This window comes from Chaetodon auriga, chromosome 15, assembly GCF_051107435.1.
Source record: "Chaetodon auriga isolate fChaAug3 chromosome 15, fChaAug3.hap1, whole genome shotgun sequence".
NCBI lineage: Eukaryota > Metazoa > Chordata > Actinopteri > Chaetodontiformes > Chaetodontidae > Chaetodon > Chaetodon auriga.
In genome coordinates this window covers 18,265,630-18,284,994 of record NC_135088.1, presented here as the reverse complement: position 1 = coordinate 18,284,994, position 19,365 = coordinate 18,265,630, and the positions used below count along the sequence as shown (strand labels likewise).

General features: G+C 41.5%; 2 protein-coding genes across 2 annotated transcripts in view; one reads left to right on the top strand and one right to left on the bottom strand.

Annotated features, from left to right (window-relative positions):
* lhfpl7 (LHFPL tetraspan subfamily member 7) overlaps positions 1–13,990 on the top strand; it is a 90,697-nt gene extending 76,707 nt beyond the window's left edge. The window contains exon 3 of the mRNA XM_076750190.1: positions 11,457–13,990. Coding sequence (XP_076606305.1) covers positions 11,457–11,683 — 227 coding nt within the window. The 3' untranslated portion in view covers positions 11,684–13,990. The remainder of the gene's footprint in view (positions 1–11,456) is intronic.
* Positions 13,991–14,020: 30 nt separating this feature from the next.
* Positions 14,021–17,321, bottom strand: spata22 (spermatogenesis associated 22). The gene is made up of 7 exons (XM_076751220.1): positions 17,242–17,321; positions 16,854–16,991; positions 16,302–16,491; positions 15,664–16,033; positions 15,450–15,573; positions 15,251–15,348; positions 14,021–14,527 (listed from the first exon to the last, which is right to left on the bottom strand). Exons 1-7 carry the CDS (start codon positions 17,279–17,281, stop codon positions 14,336–14,338), a joined length of 1,152 nt encoding a protein of 383 aa, XP_076607335.1. The 5' UTR covers positions 17,282–17,321; the 3' UTR covers positions 14,021–14,335.
* Between the last annotated feature and the right edge of the window lie 2,044 nt (positions 17,322–19,365).

Below are 19,365 nucleotides of genomic sequence, written 5' to 3'. Positions count from 1 at the left end.
AGGAGTCCTCGTGCTATGAGGCCACAAAATTCAATCTTCCTGCTTTTTGAAGAAGAATCTGACTCACTTGCTTTTTTTTCAAACTATTGTTTCCATGAAGATAAGGTACATTTGCTTGTACTACTGGCTAAATGTAAGTTTTCCTCAAGAAAACTTGATTAAGTGCATTATATTTTACGACAGGAGCCACATATGGCCCACCAAAGCTTCCCATCCAGTGCACAGCATATTAATGAATTCAGAAAATGCGCGCATCTAAAGTTACTCGTCAGTGGAGGAGAGAGTGATCATCGATTAGCTTGCCAACTCCTGGCAATGCGCCAAAAAGTGCATACTTCATAGTTCACCCGTTCTACAGAATGGGATTATTCTCCAACTCCATGCTCTCACCATCAAACTGCTCGGCTCCCAGGCTGGTCATTCACTGGAGCCATCAGCAGCACACTGGCAGGACTATGGGAGGTAGCTCTGGAGTTGTTGGCGAATCACTAAGCTTGTCTTTTTGGACCATATATATCATTTGGCTTTATTTTCTGTTGTACTGAGTGATTGGGATTTTTTTTTTGTTGAGTTAAGGACTCATTGGCAGTTGAACTGTAGGTTTTGTACTGTAATATCTAATTATCAGTATGGATTTTACACGTTTTTCTTGTCTGTTCACACTGATATATTTAAAAAAATATCAGAATTTTTTGTAGGAAAGTGAAAATATTAAACAATAATAGGCTAATTGGGACTAAATACATATGCAGTATCTGCTCAGAACACTCTGGCTCTTGCATGTAGTAGCCGCAATTCATTTCCACAGTAGGTAAAGAACGCTCCTCTGTCTCTGTGCTTAGATGGCCCCGTGTATAAAGAGCCTTCATCTGTGCTTTAGAAGCCCGTTAATATTTTGTAAAATATGAAAAAAAGCACTATTGAAAACACATTTTCAGAAACATCTTGTCCTTTTTTTCGGATTTCTTTTAACAAATCAAATTAGTCTTTTACTCAATATCTATTCTCTCTTTACCAATTCAACACCACCAGCAGAGAAATACACACACACACACACACACACACACACACACACACACACACACAGATAGAGATCAAGATTCATAAACAGGGATGTTCATTTATTATTTTCAGACATTCTGTGTGTTGACTATACAAGCGACACAGGGACACACATGCAACACACACACACACTGATTAATGGGAGCTGGTTTATAGTTTCTGCTCTCAGGTGCAGGGCTGCAGATCTTCTTTTGTCTACAGCAGCTTTGTTCACATCGCATTAATACTGATGTACTTTCTCTCTTCCACTGCTTCATGAAAAACAACACGCTGCCAAGGTGACACTTTTATAAGTGTCTATGGATGTGTCTGTGGATGCAAACTGAATTTACACAACAAAGGTGAATTCCACTCGCAGGACTTTTCATTTTTCTCACTGGAGTTACAGGGTTGTCTATATGCTGAGTGAGCTCTGTGACCTCAGGAAACAGGAGCAAACCCATTCAAAACGCACTCTGCAATTTGAAAAATGTGCGGTAGTCAATTGGAAAATAAGTATGCTGGTTTTGGTCCGCCTCATGAATTCATGCTTTTTGCACGTTTCATTATACCTGTGGTGTTCTGCAGGAGGTTATGAGTTCTACAGTAAACTCAAATAGCTGGTGTGGTTGCTGTATTCATGCATATGTGTGTATTTATTCAGTGAAATCCACGACATCTTCTGTTTTAATGCATGTTTTAGCAGGGGCGGATTTAGAGAGCTTTGAATGGGGACGGACTGGGGTAAAGCTTTAAAGAAGGGGGGAACATTTGTAAAATGAGTACAAATGTGTTAAGACTCAAATTGAAAGCCCTGGCTCAATACACTGTACATTATTAATAGCTACCTTTATTCACTGTGCCAGCCAACAAATAGTCATTATATTAGATTGTAGTTGTTTTGTGAATCTTTCTAGCAAATCTGCCTCTGTTGACATTTTGTGTCTCTTTGTGCTTGTTTTCCATCTCTATGTGGTCATTTTGTGTCTCTATGTGGTCATTTTGTGTCTCTTTATTGTCATTTTGTGTCTCTTTGTGATTGTTTTCATCTGTATGTAGTCATTTTGTGTCTCTTTGTTGTCATTTTGTGTCTCTTTGTGGTTGTTGTACATGTCTTTGTGGTCATTTTGCATCTCTGTGTTGTGCTTTGTGGTTGTTTGATTGACTGTCCAACAACAAATGTTAACAGTGTGGTTCGGTCCCAGGGGCTCCCCATACACTAATAAGCTAATACCTTTACGAATACCTATCACATTCTGACTCAGGTAGGGGGAACACCAACCTCAGTCTTCATTTCGTACTGCTCTACTGCTCTACCTTCCTTCCTCCTGACTCTATGGCACACAGCTGTGAACTGTATGCACAGCTGGATATATATTGCACCTACCAGTGTCACCAGGCTGTTCTGATTTTCACGGCTGACACTCCCTGTTGGACCTGAGGCAGCGACTGAACCCAGGAGACGTCTAGCGTAAGGGTTTAGCCTCAGGGCCACAGGCTGTCAACACAATCACAGGGTTAATGTCAGACACACGGCTGTACACACACACATACATACACACACACACACCTCACCTTTAGCCGTCGTCCACATGCAGCTCAGGGACAAACCTTCAGGTTTCATCAGACAATCCATTGTTTCCTCATCGCCTGTTTCCTCACACGAAACATCATCATGGTGAGCACAACTTTTCACACTTGATTGATGTCTTCAATCTATTCGCCGCTTTCTTTCTTGTTTCATTATTGTTTATTTTGCCATTCATGCACGTGAGGTAGGTTGTGTGCCATGCTAATCCAATCTGGGAGTTGGGACGGATGGATTGAGGAGCAGATTAGGTTTGGTTAGGCTGTACACTGACACAACCCCGTGTGCATTGTGGATTGCCTCATAAGGGATTTTTTAGATTTTATTGAGCTTGTACTTAACCAGGTTTGCTGCACTGACATCATGGATCTCTTTTACAATGGATAAGGAAGTCAAGGACAAGCAATTTGTCTGAGGTGTAAATTAATTTGTAGCATTAAAAAAATAGATGGCGATATGGAAATGGAAGTAATTAAGATGATAGATTGGATGCAGCGTGTGAGATTCATGTGTCATCGCTACAGTGCTCCCAGGATGGAGATTCACACTCATAAGCATGAGTTCAGATGGCTCAGCATGCGCTGGGAGCTGAGACACACACACTTGAAGTGGTCTTTGTTTGAAGGCTGTAAAAATGGTGTCCAAGTAACTGCATGCTGTGCTGTGCGTCTTCTTGTATAGCTTTCATTCTGCTTTCTTTTCCCTTATTCTCTATCAACTGTTGGCATTTACATCTCTTTGTCTCTGTTGCTCAGAACATAATGTTGAACGCAACTGGTGAAGCAACATAAGGAATAATTATAAGGAATAATTGTACATTTTGTGGTAATATCATCATTTGCTTTCTCAAGATTTAGATGAGAACGCGAGGCAGTGAATAAGCGTATTCTCCACACTGTTGAATTATTCCTTTAAATTCATCTCTAATCTCTTTACAAAGTTATCTTTATTCTTTTACACACAGTATGTCCTCACACTGTAACTGCTTGTTGTTCTTTCTTTAATACTCTGTATCGGTTTCGTTCTTATCTGTGTCATTGTCTTTGTTGCTGCAGCGCCACACGAGGAATCATTAAAGCTTCACCTCATCGTCTGATATAATCTCCAAAATGTAAAGAGTAAAAAAAAAAAAATTAAGAGTCTGTGAGACAAAATAAAACATTTCCATCCTTTAATGCACTGTGGGCCGAAGGCTTTGACCACCTTCGCAGTCCTGTGTTGAGCTTAGAGCAGCCTGAATGACTCAGTGATAAACAGACCTATTACTGAGCTGTGATTGACCAGTCCACAGGCAGGCCTGCTCACTCTAAAGATAGCAGAAGCTATTTTACTGCCTTGCTAATCTCTCCCAACTCCCTGTATTTTATTTTCTCATCAGCTTTCTCTTTCTCTCTCTTCCCTCGCTCCCTCACTCTTTTATCTCATTTTGTACAGTGCTCAAGGTCAACAGGTTTGTGCCTCATTGACAGCAATGGACCATTGCCACTGAAAATGGCTCGATGTTCTCTTTAACAAGTCGCTTTCACGTGGACTCCAACAAGTAATTCCTCTGTGGTTCCAAACCAGTTTTGTTGACATCCCGAGCGCATTCCCGTGGTTTGTCTCACGTCTTTATTGTAACTGAAAAGCAGGTAAAGAAAGGGTGCTGGAACACTTAAAAGTGAAAGAAATTTACTTAAGTAAAGTAATATTATGTCTGTAAAAATGTACTTAGATAAAAGTAAAAAGTCAGTTAAGTTACTGTTACTGCATTAGATTTCTTCCTCAGTGCAGCCTCATTATAATTAATCAGAAAACACAGACAATTAAGCCAAAAGACCAACAATCAAAACAGAACCGTGGACACCACAGTGAGTGAGTGCAGCAAGCTTTTTAGACTGCATGCATTAAATGACCACCATGAGCATTTCAGTGAGCCTGTTAGCCAGACCCAGCATGCACCTGCTGGTCAATCAACACTGTGTGTTTGATTTGGGTCACTTAGCGTGCTTGGCGGGTGATGCATTAAACCAGTGATTAGTTAAACTAGATTAAACCTTTTTTTTGAACCTGTGCTGAGGTACAGCAATGCTGACTCATGATGGCTTCTTCTTCTTCATTTGGCCAGCGAAGGTTTTACATTTAGAACGTTTTAGAACATTTTCTCAGTGTCAGCTGAGTGCAGGGCGTCGCCTCCACAGACACACCAGCAGCTTCTTCTCTGCTGCAGCTGCTGATTGGCTCCTTTTCTTCCATTCTCACACAGTCTATATTACTTTTTCCACATGACTTTTGTTTTTACTTGTTAAGTACACAGAAAAACTTTTTAACAGTAACAAGAACAAATCTAATCTGTTACCACCGCCCCTGCTAAAAAGCAAGACAGACCCAACAAATTGATTTTCCTGCTTGGGTTATTAATCATTTCAGTGTAGCAGCTATTGTTCATCACAGGCTACTGATTGTTAAATCCCCTCGTTTATCCACCTGAAACCACTTTTAACTGCTTTCTTTTTTGATCTGTCACTTGCTCTCAGTAAAACTGAGGTCCAGGTGGAAATGTAATTTCCCCCCTCTTCTGTTCTCTTGATTCTCTGCCATGTTTCTTTTCCACAAAGATCCTTGAAAGAAAATAAAGCCTTATGCATATGAGCAATTTGAGGCCTATCTACCAAAGTTCTTCAGTGAATCTTTGAAAACTTCTCTTCCTTACTCAGCTCTCTTATTCCTCTCCTCCTTAATCTCTCTCAGAAACATTTATTAGGGAGTCATGTTTTAGTTGCTGCTGTGTACGTGATTACCTTAAGCCAAATGTTTCAAGAAATGTAGGTAGTCGGAGGAGCGTCATTAGCATAATTTCCCAGAGGCGCACTGAGCTTAATTATCAACATGGCTGTGTGCAGACTAGAGCACAGCTCATCACATTAGGATGGAGTCCCTGCTGTTTGTGCCCACGCTCCGCCAGGTCCCAGCTGACTACCTGAAGATTCATTGCTGGCACAGTTCAACTCCCAACAACTCCAAAACTTTCATCTTCCACACTACGATTCCTCACCTTGAGCACACCGAGGGGTCGAAATAATGGCGCAAACTCAATGCACATTTAGATACGTAACACCGGAGACTCTGGTGGACCATCTGTTGTAGTCTGTATGCTGTGCTCTATGTTATTTCTACTCATTTTCCTCTAAAGATGATTGGTTTTTCATACAGAGCAATCTGTTGTGTGTGCTCTTCTCAGGCGTGCTCACACGTTCCTCTGCTGTTCCTTTATCTTCATCTGCGGTGTCTGCATAATGCACAGTCACGTCCGTGTTTTCGACGTCCCTCCGCTTCAGTCTCCACGCCGCCAGAGCCGAGGTGCAGGAAAAAGTGTCACACGCAGAAATGATCCATCTCCATTTGCCTGCAGATGGAGGGGGAAATGGAAATACTCCTTGTATGTGGCCAGTGAAAAGGCAATTTCCTAGAGACACACACTGTCCTTTGTTATGCTTTTATTATTGGACACACACACGGTCACATTTCCAGCAATCTTTCAGATTTACTGTCCTTGAACCAGACACTCACTCCCAATTGTTATATAAGCTACTTTTTCCATACAGTCTTGTATGTACATGTATACAAATGCATAATCGTATGTGAACATACAATATAAGTGCGTGTATGTAGGTCACACTCTACTGCCCCCGACCTCATTTCCATCAGCTTGTCTGATCACATCTATGTTATTGTTATCTACATGGGACTAGACAGTGATCGGCTCACCTGTTCTATTCATGGAAAAACATGAACGTGGAGAAGGAGGCGCCGCAGTAGAACAGTAGTTCTGATGTATAGCTTTGGGCCTGCATCTGTAATTAAGCAACATTTCACAGCCTTTTCCAGCATATGTTTCCTGTCACTGTGTTTCATCAATGACAAACATGGCCTGCAACATAAACAAACGAGCGCCGCCTTGACAAATCAAGATTTATTAGACCTACTTTGTTGTTGTTTTGCATTCGCCTGCAACTTTACCTGGATGAAGGCAGGCATTATCCCGGCAGAGGAGAAAAATATGTGTTTTTTTCCCCACTGGCTTGCGTGTCTTTGCTATGCACGGTAATGTGACATCAAACGGGTTTGCGGTATTGTAAGGCCACAGTCTAATGTGTGCGCTCTTTCATGTGTCTTTGAAGTGAATAGCAGGAGCAGATAATGTCCCTGTTTGGACCGCAGCCAGATAAGAAGTTTCTCTCAGGAGTGAGAGTAAGTAGCGGGTGCTGGTGACACAGAGGATAGAAGTAACACCCAAAGGCCCGCTGTGGTTCTGTGCGTCTTCTTTTTATGTTTGTGTATCCTCACGTCTGACTGCTCTCGTCCCGGTGGAGCTGGTGGTCTCCGCCTGACTGTCTGTCCGGCTTGTAGGTCAGAGAAGATAAGCAGGACATTAGTCTATTCTAATATATTCCACTTCCCTCTTGCTGGCTGCAAGGCCTGAATGTATATTGTATAACCTGTCCTGTCTTATTTTTCAATGTCAGTGCCCTTGTCTTCTCATTATGAAATACTTTAAAGTGCCTGTCCTATATAAGAGAACAGCATATTCAGACCTCCTGTAAAGGTTTACGCAGTGAATCACGCTGCTCCAGTACAAGGCCGCTGTACACCGGGGATTACTGCGTGCTACTTGTCTCGACAGGCGTCTTCCGGTCTGGGTGACAATCATCAGTGCACTTAATGTATTTTATGTAACTGTTTGCCAGAAGGAGAAAACAGACGGATGACACCACAATAAAGCAGGATTTTAAGAGCGCTGCATCAACAGTAGGGGAGCCACCCATTTCCTATCCAGTTTAATTCAAGCCGTCCCATCGCTAACAGAGTTATGACAGTCAGCGCCGGGCGGAAATAGAGTTTGATTCAAAGCGCAGGTCTTGGCGTCGTAATGAAATGGACCCGAAAGCTCACAGAAATGATTTTTTTATTAGTAATATCATGGGAAGAATAAAGAATTTGACATTAAATACAAGGTGTATAAATGACTGGGAGCGCAGTATATTGGATTTCTGACATTTCTGACAAGAGTAGATTGCAGATTTACCAGATTACTACAACTGAACTCAGGCATTCACACTGAAATATGACACATGGCTGATCCTATGATTTGTGTGTCTCTGGGCTTGTGTGACTTGTGTGTAAGAGGTCCGTGATGAAATTGATTCGGTGTCACGCTTGGACGCCAGGTTATCACACACCTTCCTGCCCCACAGACCCATTCAATCTCTTTCTGCCGTCCTCACTGCTGTGAACCTGTCTGGCCGTCTCTGGGAGCAGCTTTCCATTTCTCGCTGCACGGCTGAGAAAGAGATTCAAGGTTAATTCAGTTCATTTAGTTGTTAAAAGCTGCACAGCGTCTTTGTGCGGTAGTACAATGCTGTTTTCTTTAATTTTGCATCTCCTCTTCTACCCTTGCCGTGGATGCACACACAAAAAAAACCTGTACACATAAAGAGAGAAGCAAGCACATAACGCTATTTGCTATTCATTAGCATACACAAAGGCTTCCACAGCCTTGCAGCTACCTGTGAAAACAGGCTAAGGCCGATGAACAATGAAACCGAGTCGTCTTGGACGCTTCTGGCTGTTTTGCATTTCCAAATCAATATTTTACTCCCTCGGTCTGAAGTCTGTGCATTCAAACAAGTTGCCAGTAATGAGAAATATGGCAAATTATCAAGAAAAGACATTTCTCAAGATTAACAGACTGTAAGTATGTTAAGTGACAGCACTGCGAATGAAAAGAAAACAATGATTGGTTCGAACGGCCACTTCTGCTCATTAGCACAGGCTCTGATTGTGAGAGGCTTATTTTGTTTTGCCGTTTCCTGTGAATGAACACACACGCTGAACGATCGCGGCCCCCCCCTCTTTGGCACTGTGTGTAAAGTTCGCAATGAAACTGGGACACATTAGTGCCCAGCTAACTTGAGGTCTCTCCATTATTCACTGTCTCATCATCTCTGAGCCATTATGATAGCCTCATGTACTCAGCAGCACTCATCTGATTGAAGCTGACAGACTCTCCACACTCCTCTTCATTTTTATTCCTCTCTGTGGAAAAAGGTCTGACCAAGCTAGACTTTCCTCCTTGTCTTGAGTTCGTACAAATGCAGACAATTGATTGGGGGCTGGGAGGTTAGTAAACTGTCTGCTTCTTGGGTCTATTAGGAGGGAAATGATGGAAGCACTCGTTGCCTTTTACTGCCTGGTGGCTGCTGTGGACGGCTCTTTAAAACCCGTGTAACGGACTGGGCCAAAGTTATTGGGGTGGGGAGGGGGGTTGAATCTTGTATTTCATTTTGTAAAAAGCAAGCACCATCTCCATATCTGAAAATAATGTATTACCAGAATTACAGGATATTCCAGACACTCTTTATTTTTGCACAAAGAACTGCTGGAAAGTTATTACAGCCACAGAATGAGTGAAGTTATTTCAGATCAGATCAGATGCTGCAATAGTCTGATATGTATGAGCTCAGATAGGCTATCTGATATCCCTCAAGTCAATTACACGAAGCCTGAGTCGAAACAAAACTGTCTTTGTGGTGGAACTTTTTGATTATATTACTGTTTTTTGTTTTTTTTTACAATCAGTCTCACAAGGAAGACAAAACCTGGGATGAGGCAAACATTAAAAGAGCTTCCCCTGCTCTCGCAAAACATTCAGGTTACTCTACCTTTAGTGAAATTGAAATTAAGCTTGTTCATCCGTTTTGTTTGTCACAAATCATCGACCTCATTCATCTGCATTATGCAATCTATCAATCTATCACTGCGCTCTTATAACATGATGAGACTCACAAATGACAGAACCAGAGATGCCATCTTTTTTCTTTCAAAATGTGGTGCCTACATTACCCACAATGCAAAGTGAGATTCTGGTGTGTTATGCAAGTGGAGGTGAGTTTTTTTTCAAACTGGTATTAATCAGACCCAACCACCATCAAGTGACATCACTTGAGGACACTTCATGCTGCTCCCCCTGGAGCCACAAAAGGCGTTACACAACATTTTTCCCATAACAGTAGTGCTCCACAAGACCAGAAAAAAAGCCTTTCATGTGTAAAATCAGTGGGCTTCTCCATTAAGATGTGTAAATGCACTTTGCTTCGGTTTCATCCCCTTCAGATTTGAAGGATAAAATTGATCCTTTTTGAGTTAGCCTCTGATATGAGGTTGATTTTACGGTTTTTCGACAGTTCTTCTCTCATTAAAGGCTTTCCGAGATTCAGTCAGCCCAAGCTGCAGCTTATCTGATCCAGACACCCGCCCTGCATACCCTCCTGGTCTGATTGATAAAATCCATCCCTCGCCCTGCTTACCTGACACTTGTTAGAGACTGCTGCCTGCATTTCATTCCTGTATTGATTATTTGGGGTTTGTGCTGTGTTGTTCATCATTTATCCATTCTGGTTTTGTGTCCAAGTTTGATTTAAATGCCGTCATTTCAGAGTAGGCGGGAAGTGGCCTTGGCTTGTGAGCACACGCCTGTGTCTTTGTGTTTCTTCCACAAAAGCCAGTGATAGTTTGATAAAGAAGGTCATTAAAGTGTCATTAGGCAGTGAGCTCTGAGACGCCAGGGCCCTGCAGATAAAGCATGGGGCCACTCTGAGAGCTCTGAGGGCTGGGTACATGGTTAGGATGTGCAAGGCTGAGACGCAGACCCTCAGTGAACTCCACAGAGAGACACCATTGAAGGCTAGACAGTCCTCACTTAAGAGGACACCTCTCCTTCACCCATTCAGGCCTCAGCACTCTGCTTTTCTCTTCCTAACAGTCAATCCCAAAGCCCCCAGTGTGCAAGAAGAACATCAGTGGAAGCATCCTACCTCCTCATCCCTGCTCCTTCACTGCCCACACAAACCATTGATTTATACTCATGCAGCTGTTGTATTGTAGTTCTCACGTGAGCGCTGTTTCCCCTGCCCTTGAAAAGGAGGAAAACAGACATCTTCTGAAATCAATACAGTGTAATAAAAGATATGTTTGTTGTGTTTTCAACAGGGCTACTCACTGTCACAAGTTCAAGCTTTTCCAGTAACCCCAGCTCTCCAAAGCTAAAACAGCTATGACAACTGGTATTGTAATGGAAATCCAGCCGGCGCTCACAATGACTAAGAGCAGCAATGATAGCCTGTAGCGCAGTCGATAACTGCTTGGCAGCACAGGCAGGGAGACTTGACTCAATTTGTAAAAGCGAGCCACTCTCGGGCTGCATGGCCACTGAGGACAGTGTCTTAGAAAGCTGATCGCAGCACAAGTGCGGGTGGAGAGGGAGGGGGAGTTTTTAAAAATGAGGAGTGCAAATGGATTTAAGGAGACATGAATCATTTTGCAGAAGAAGTTTCTGTCAATTAGATAATCAGAGCTTTTGTTGTTCTATACATTAAAAGCTCTGTTCTGCCACTGTTGGACTTATAACACCATCAAGGTCATGATTTATTTTTATTTGTGTAATAGAAGGCAACAAATCATAAGTCTCTGTGCAAATAAGAGGCACTGCTGCAGCCTGATGAAGTACCTAAACTCTTAACTCTCAGGCTGGACGTTCTCTGAAAAACCTCTACTGCCACCAAGTGGCCCTCAGTCGGCACACAGGACAGTGTAGAAATCTAGCCCTCAGGATGTTTAGTGTTTGGTTTTACTCTCAATAAGATTTTATCTATGAAAGAATAAACATGCAGTTCTAGCCGTGTAAACATCTTTTTAATCTTGTGCTTAATCTATCCTCCAACATGTATTGATGAATATGCTGCTCGCTGTCTAACCCACTCTGCCTTCTCTCCCTCTGTCTTCTCTGCAGTGTTCATCATGGCTGCTGGACTGCTGGTCTACCCCTTCGGCCTAAACTCTTCACTGGTCAGGTCCTTCTGCGGGGACTCAGACATCTACTACGCTGGCGAGTGTCAGATCGGCTGGGGCTACATGCTGGCTATCGTTGGAGTCATGCTCACCGTCTTCTTGCCCTTTTTTGCCAAATATGCACCAAAGGAGCAGCTGTCCCCCACCCCTCTACCCACGCTGTTATAGTGTGTCGATACAATATCTTGTTTTTTTCCTCTCTTCACCCCTCTCTCTAACCGGGGCTTGATATCATGGAGAGACACCTGCATCCCGTTTTTAAAGGCAATGCTGTTTGGGAAGCCCTACTCAGTGATAACTAAAGCTGACGCTCAACAACAAACACTGTCTTCCTGCATCTGTTATGTAATTAATTCAAATTCAGTTAATTTAAATGGAAGGTTTCATGTTTTAATGATAGTCTGTGGTTATCATTTATACCCTCAAATCTAGTTTTCTGCAGTTTGACTTCAGTGTTGTCTTCACGTTAGCTTTGGAGATGACGCAGTCAGAAAATGCAAGGCCTGATAACCTCATTTCACACTATTTAACAAAGCTAACACAAACACACAAAAAGAACTTGCTGAAAATTTAAGAGTCGTTTTCTTTCCTTCCTTTCTTTTGTGGGTAACAAGTCAACATAAGTAACATTCCAAAACAGACTGGTACTTGGGTGCATACAGACAGTGGAAGCATGAGGTGATGTGGCAGTACGATTCGTCCAATCAAATCATCAAAAAGAGCTTTTGAAGAACATTCAAGTCAACAGGAGAGCCCTTCTGAGCGGCGGCGTGTCAGCTCTGAAGGAGCTGCATCTTGTGACGGTGTTTTGTGCATACGCGTTTGGACTGTACATATGGCCGAGCTGATGTTTGAGGTTTGAAAAATAAAATACTGAAAATAGAAAACTTTTGAACACTTTTGCTCTTCAGACTTTTTCTGCCTTCCAGTCTTGTGACCAGGCAGCGAACCAGTGGGGGTCAAAGACAGAGAGAAATGGACAGCAGACACAGCATCAGACCTGCCAAGAGGACAAACAGACATCTCATAACAAGGAGGCGAATCATAATAATAAGTAGAGCAGTGTTGTCAAAGCGTTTATGTTGGGATACTGCATCCTTTCGTTAACCTTTTCCCCAGAATTGTTTGTGTAATGTAACTGGCTTGGTAAACATGAGCAGTCGTTTTCTGTCTACAACACACAATACTAAACACTCTAATTCAGGAAAAAGTGATTGCAAAAGGCAGGGAGAAGAATTTTGTCAAAAATGCATGATAAGATGGGCTTTGTTAATGGTAAAACAATTGATCTAGATTTTAAATGTGATCTGACCACCTTGTGCCTTTTAACATAACCAAGACAAGTGTTTAATACAATTATCAGGTTATCATCTTTTTTCTGCTGGAAAACTGTGGATCCTGTTGTGTGACGTGTTTCTTTTCTCCTTTGATTTTCCCTCTCAGAGGTAAAGAGTTTCTCCTGTACTTGATGCAGTATGATCTCATTAACTTGAGAATATATTCTGGAGGATAAAAAAAGATGATGTCTTATAATCCATGGAGGGAATGGCAGAGAGAAGGGAAAAGAAAAAAAGCAGTGTGCTTGTGTTCAATTATGCCCTGAGACATTTTTGCCAATTATCTCAAAGAGGTAACTTGAATTGCTGTATTAAAAGGTTGTGACATGCAGCTAACAGATTAATTCCTGGCGTCCCTGACTTATGTGATTTAGAAATTGAGTGATAGATGAGGGAGCTGTACTAATTGAACTTTGCCTTTGCTTATCTGTGCTCAGCTCACACATTATTCACATTTTGTGTAAAACGTGGCTTAAAATAATTAGCTCCTCAAATAAGCTAAAGTGATGCTGTGTTTTTGTCAACCCACCTCTCCTTTTGATTGCTGGCACCGTTCCTGTCATGTTCCAAGGACAAAATGTCTACTTCTCCACTTACTGTTCCTGTACACTGCCAACTTCATCAAGCTAGAGTCCCTTTTGTAGTTGGTGTTTTTGTGCATATTAGTGTTAACTAATGGGTTGGATTTTGCTAATGGGTTAATCTTTAAATATCTCCCAAATTTGGGTTCCCATAATGACCTGACATTAAGAAAATGACTGTGATTATGTTGCCATATTTGAAAGAAGGTCAGGAGAGAAATGTTGGTATTGTATTGGACCTCATACTGTGCTTGACTGTGGGAATGACTAGCGTGACTGCACTGGACTTATTCCCCTATTTGTTCAACCATTGTGTGTAAAGTCTCAGCACTGGTGAAACTGTTTTGGTAGAGTAGAATTATTGTTTTTTTTTCATTGTGATGTTTGACTGTAAATAAACTAACTGTACTTGATATCACGCTATTCTTAACTGCCCCGTTTTTCAAAGATATATTTTGAGATATTACCTCATCGTGTTTGCTTTACCCGAATTAACCTCTAAACAATGTTTGCTGTCCTGTGAATATTCTTTGTAATAAAAATATTTCAGAACTTACAAAAAGAGAGGCTTCACTTTTCGTTACAGGTTTGTTCAAATGAAACAACTCTTTATATATTTGTTTCACAAATAAATGCACAAACATCGACGTCAGAACACGCTCGTGAATTCAGCTGTTTAAGTTCTGAACAAGGGCATTTTGTTTGCATACAACAAACTAAAGGCAACAGCAAAAAACATTAATAACACCTTAAACATGCTTTTTAAAACTACAGAATCTTCTAGACACGACAAAAGTTAACTAATACTAGACTGCACTAAGCTTGGCTCCAATGTACTCTCATCAAATACTGGTATACTTTCTTCCTGCCAGTCTTGTACTGATGAGGATACCTACTCATGCTCAGACTTCACTGAGAGATTTGATCAGTGCCCTCATTTCTGCATCGGAGGCTTTGACAGCTTCCTGTGCGTTTCTCAACTCTGAGGGCAGGCCAGGTCTGACGGACACACACACCAGGACATCTCTACTGCGATCGTAGTTTCCCACACAGCGATGAACTTGACCACGGATGAGTCGGGGCAGTTCCTGTTCCTGTTGGACAAGAGGCAGAAATTCAGTCAGATTCCAGTGCTGTTTTATGTTTTTCAAATGCTTTAAAGATTGCCAAAATGCCAGTGTTGGGCTGCCACCCCATATAAAGGGCAGATGATTTTGCCTGGCATGAAAAAAATTTAAAAGGATTTTGAAAATTCATGGGTAGAGGTACATGCAAAAAAAGGTGGCATTTCGGAACCAAAACATTAATGAAACAGAGACAAAAAGGAAACCCCAGAAAATTCAACAACAACAAAAACTTCAGCTGCAGCCTCACAGCAGAGGACATAATGAAGCAAACCTGTTTTCACTATCCCTGAGAAAAGAATGTGATAATTTTGTATGTATTATGAATGTCCTTGGATTTAATTTACTTGGAGAATATGAGATAAGACACTTTGTTGGAAAATGATGTAAAACTGAAAATAGATTTGGTTTACAGTTATATTAAGACTGAAGAGGGTAGGGATGTGTTTGAGACTTGAAAACAGTACAAAGATGCTGTATCTCATCATCTGCTTATTCTGAATTTGATGTCAAACAAGTTGGGACAGGAGCAACAAAAGACTGGGAAAGTTGTGGAATGCTCCAAAAACACCTGTTTGGAACATTCCACAGGTAAACCGGTTCATTGGTAACAGGTGATAGTATCATGATTGGGTATGAAAAGGGCATTCTGGAAAGGCTCAGTCATTCACACGCAGTTTACCTCTTACTCACATTTTCATAGAAGACACACTGCACAACCTCTTTCCCATCTCTCATGAGAAAGTTTTTGGCTCCGTGGTGACCCAGTGTGACCGCAGAGTCTAGAGTAGCTGAGGGAAGAGCACAACCAGTTTCGTTAAATCACTTTAATGATGCTTGATAATACTTAAAAGTACACATCAGTGACAACAGCAACTCCTAATTAACTGACCAAATATCTCAAATAAGTATGAGACTTTGTCTTTAAACTGGCTCCAGTGTCTCATGCCATCAATAACTGCAGTCAGGATCCTCAGTGAGTTCTCAAAGGCTGGCTTCATTGGAAATGTTGCCTGCTAAGCACAAATACAAATGCTGCACTGATCACTAACAAAATCATGAAACTTCTTTGTATATTATTAGATATTACCCACATATTTTTCTACCTGAGTTTGAGTTTGTTGTGCAGTCTGAGGTTGGTTTGTGCTCCTGTTTCCCTCAAAGGGTTTTTTCTGCAGCCCAAAGCTGTTAGTAAACTTCCAGGAGTTGTTTTGTGGGTGTGCTGCATTGACAGAGGGCCTGCTGGGTGCTGTGGCAGGAGCAGGCAGAGGTCCGGACTGCTGGAAATACTGATGTGTGGGATTGGGCGGTCTGTAAAATGACTGCTGACCCATCTGAGACAACCCAGTACGGGGTGTTGGCTTGCTTTGTGCACTCTCACTGATGCGGGCGGCTTGATATTCACTCTGTCTGCAGTTAACACTGGGAGTGGATTCCTGTTGTCTCTCTGGTTTGCCAGGCTGTCCCATCTTAGAGCTGAAAATAATTAATAATCCTACATTAGTTTCACATACTGGGATTTAAAATTGAAACCCAGCACTCACCAAACCTCAGCCACATGCCAAACTGACTTTTTACATTTTCTTTTTTTTTTTTTCATTTTTTACATGATCTTAAATTATTTGGTCTCGTTTTTTTTTTTTTTTTTTTAATGTTATTTATACATTGTGTATTTGCAAGGCTTTGACAAATGAGTCAAACCACAGACCATCATGCTACGGGTCAGAAAGTCAGTGAAACATACCTTGTGCCTCCAGCTTTGTATGGATGTGGTATGGTTGCATAGTGCCTCACTGCAGGGGCGCGTCCTGGAGCAGGTCTGTTGCTGCCATACTGCTGGGGCGGAGTAGATGGTGGGATGTTCTGTCTGTTCCACAGGTGGCTTTGTGAAGCACCACAGGATGGATCTGAGGCCTGGTAACATCCATAGGTACCTGAGCAAAGGTACATTCTCTGAGAACGATCTTGTAGCAGCCTTCACTGTCTGTAGCTGTGAATGCTTATCTATTGATGGGGAAAAGCTTTACAAGACTGTGTTTGTTTTATGTAAAATGGTCTCTATTATGTGATTAAGGAGATGGTGTTTTTTAGCAGCCAGATATTAATGAACATTAATTCAACTAGCATCTTTAAAATATATCTAAATGTTCCGTGTAATTCACAATGTTAACAAGCTGTCAGTTAGAAAAATTATGATGACTTGCTAGTTTAAGTGCATCCCATTTATCTTTGGGTGTACTGCCACCTAGTGACTGAAATACACCAGAAGCTTACAGAGTATAACCGAATGCTTCACCTGATGAGCTGTGAGATGTAGCTGAGCTGGTGCCTGGTGTACATTCAGTAAGCGAGAAGAACTCATCCTCTGAGGGAGCAGACATCAAAGGAACTCTGGTTCTTTTCTTCTGGTTAAAGAGTGGCACAGACAGGCAGCCTGATGGAGACAGCCGGGGAAACATATCTGACTGCTCAACCAGACAAAACAGTGCTCCTTGACAATTCGATTAATTTACCAACATATTACTATAAAAAAAAATCACTTTAAAACAAGCACAGGTCCATTTTTTCTTGTGTCTTAAATTACACCACTTGACTCTCATCACTTGGCAGAAATCAAAGCAAACTATTAATAAGAGGAAATGAACATACTGGGATGAGGACTGTGAAATGGATCTGTTACAAACCTGCTGTTGGTCTGGCTGGCTGGTTTTCTTGTCTCCTCATTGTGGTCGCAGCTCATCTTACTAGCAAGAGATATTAGCTAAAGAAAGAGATTCACTATATAATTAACATGAAAAAGAGCATGTAACAGATGTTCTGGTTTGTTTTAGCTGCTTGGTTCTAAAAAAAAAGTGAAGAGGTCAGTTAAATTGGCTTGAAGGTCTTGAAAGTTTAAACAGATTACATTCTTTCAGTGCTTTGTTAGATCAGCAACAAGGCTAATGTAGCGTTAAATTAGCTAATTTAGGTGAAAAGCTAGCATTAGCTGCGTGTTCAGACCATTACAACGGTCATGTACAGGTACCACTACCAACTGTATCTGCTTTCACTAGCCTAAAGTTTTCTGTGAACACTGAACATTCAGTAATTACAAACTCGTTTTTACTGGCGAGAGTTAACAAATGTTAACAACCTACGAGAAATGTCGTGTCCGGTTCAGCACCTTGGAAAGCGACACGCGCCAAATCTCACCGGTGACTGGTGTTGCCTTCAGGTTCCCCTTTCCAGCTCGGAAGCGCTAGCACAAGTTAGAGCTGATTCATATACCTTTGGTCGAAAGTCATGACAAAGGTATTTTTGGGAGTTACGGCGGCATTTTAGATGTATAATGAAATAGAAGCTCTCTTGAAAATAATTTTCACTTTCCACATGGAAAAATATTATCAAGGTTTTAGGTTAGGCACTACCATCAATATGTCACTATGAAAGCGGAATATGAATGAACTTGCACCTGCAAAACAAGACAAGAGTCATAAAAGGTGGAATTTCCATCTTAATACAATGGATGGGGTGATAAAAGTCAGAAGTCTGTAACTTCAAAGACAGAGATAAACAGAGACTGGGAAAAAGAAACTGAATGTGTGTATATTTCTGCGATGACATTCTCGTAACGCGTAAAAGTGGAGAAGGGAGGATTGGAGAGTAGACCAACATCCAGTAGGGCTTCTATGAGACTCCTTGAAAGATCGTTCTAGCCACAGGAAAACACAAAAATCCCATCTGCACCGAAATTCTTTTCAACGAGTATTAAGAGTATTAAAATCTGTCAAGGAGACAGGCACATGCTGTAAGCTTCATCTCATTTGTTACTAGCCCGGTGTGACTGTAACGCCCTGCTCATACTGTATGTGGACTTCACTTGACTCCTTGTGGGAGGGAATGAACTAAAGTAAATAGAGACGGGGGCATCTTGTTGGAGAATCTATAAGGAAAGACAAGGGCAAAGGCGACAGACCTAGCAGCTCTGCTCTTCATTTTGCACAGAGCCTGAGGCTAATTTCAGCCTCAGTGGGTTTGTGTCACATCCTTGCTGAGAGTCTCTTTGATCTTGACACACATAGCTTCTCTGTCTTGTGTTTCCTTCTCTCTGCAAATCCATGGCAACAGCAACATGAAAGGTCTATTCAGGATGCCATCAACTACATCCTCTGCCACTGAGAAACAACTATATGGATCGGCAAACAATTTGTGTTATTGATCAGACTATTTCAGATGAGAAACAAAACTCTCCATACTGCCCTTTGAATCTCATTCATCCTGGCTCTGTAGTAGAAATCAGGGTGACAGAAGCCTACATTTGGTCCCCTGTGCTGGGAATGTTTGGATCTCCAGTAAATTGCAAATCATTTATTAACTTCCCACCTATACTGACCACACATAGTCTGCTGTGACTTTGGCTTAATAACATAGAGATTTTGATGAGCACATTGTCTACATGGGGCTGAAATTTTCAGAGTTTGTCACTGAGAGACAGTCACATACACCACAGACCACCGACAGCTGTGGTAGTGCCAACAATGGGAAGCCTGGTTGTAATTCTCAATGGCCACTTGCATCTCATTTTGTAAAACTGACCTTCTGTAAATCATATGATGGAGATGGAATATCATATTATGTAATATAATAATGGCATATAATAAAACAACCATCTTTTAATGACAACAGTGTATAACATCATATAACCTAATACTGCAAATTCCCATTACAGTCTATAGGTCCTAGTCATGAATATTAAGAGATCATTTCAGATTTGCCCTTCCAGCCACGGTTCCTAAACTTCCTGCTCTGTCTCCAAATCTTTATCAGTC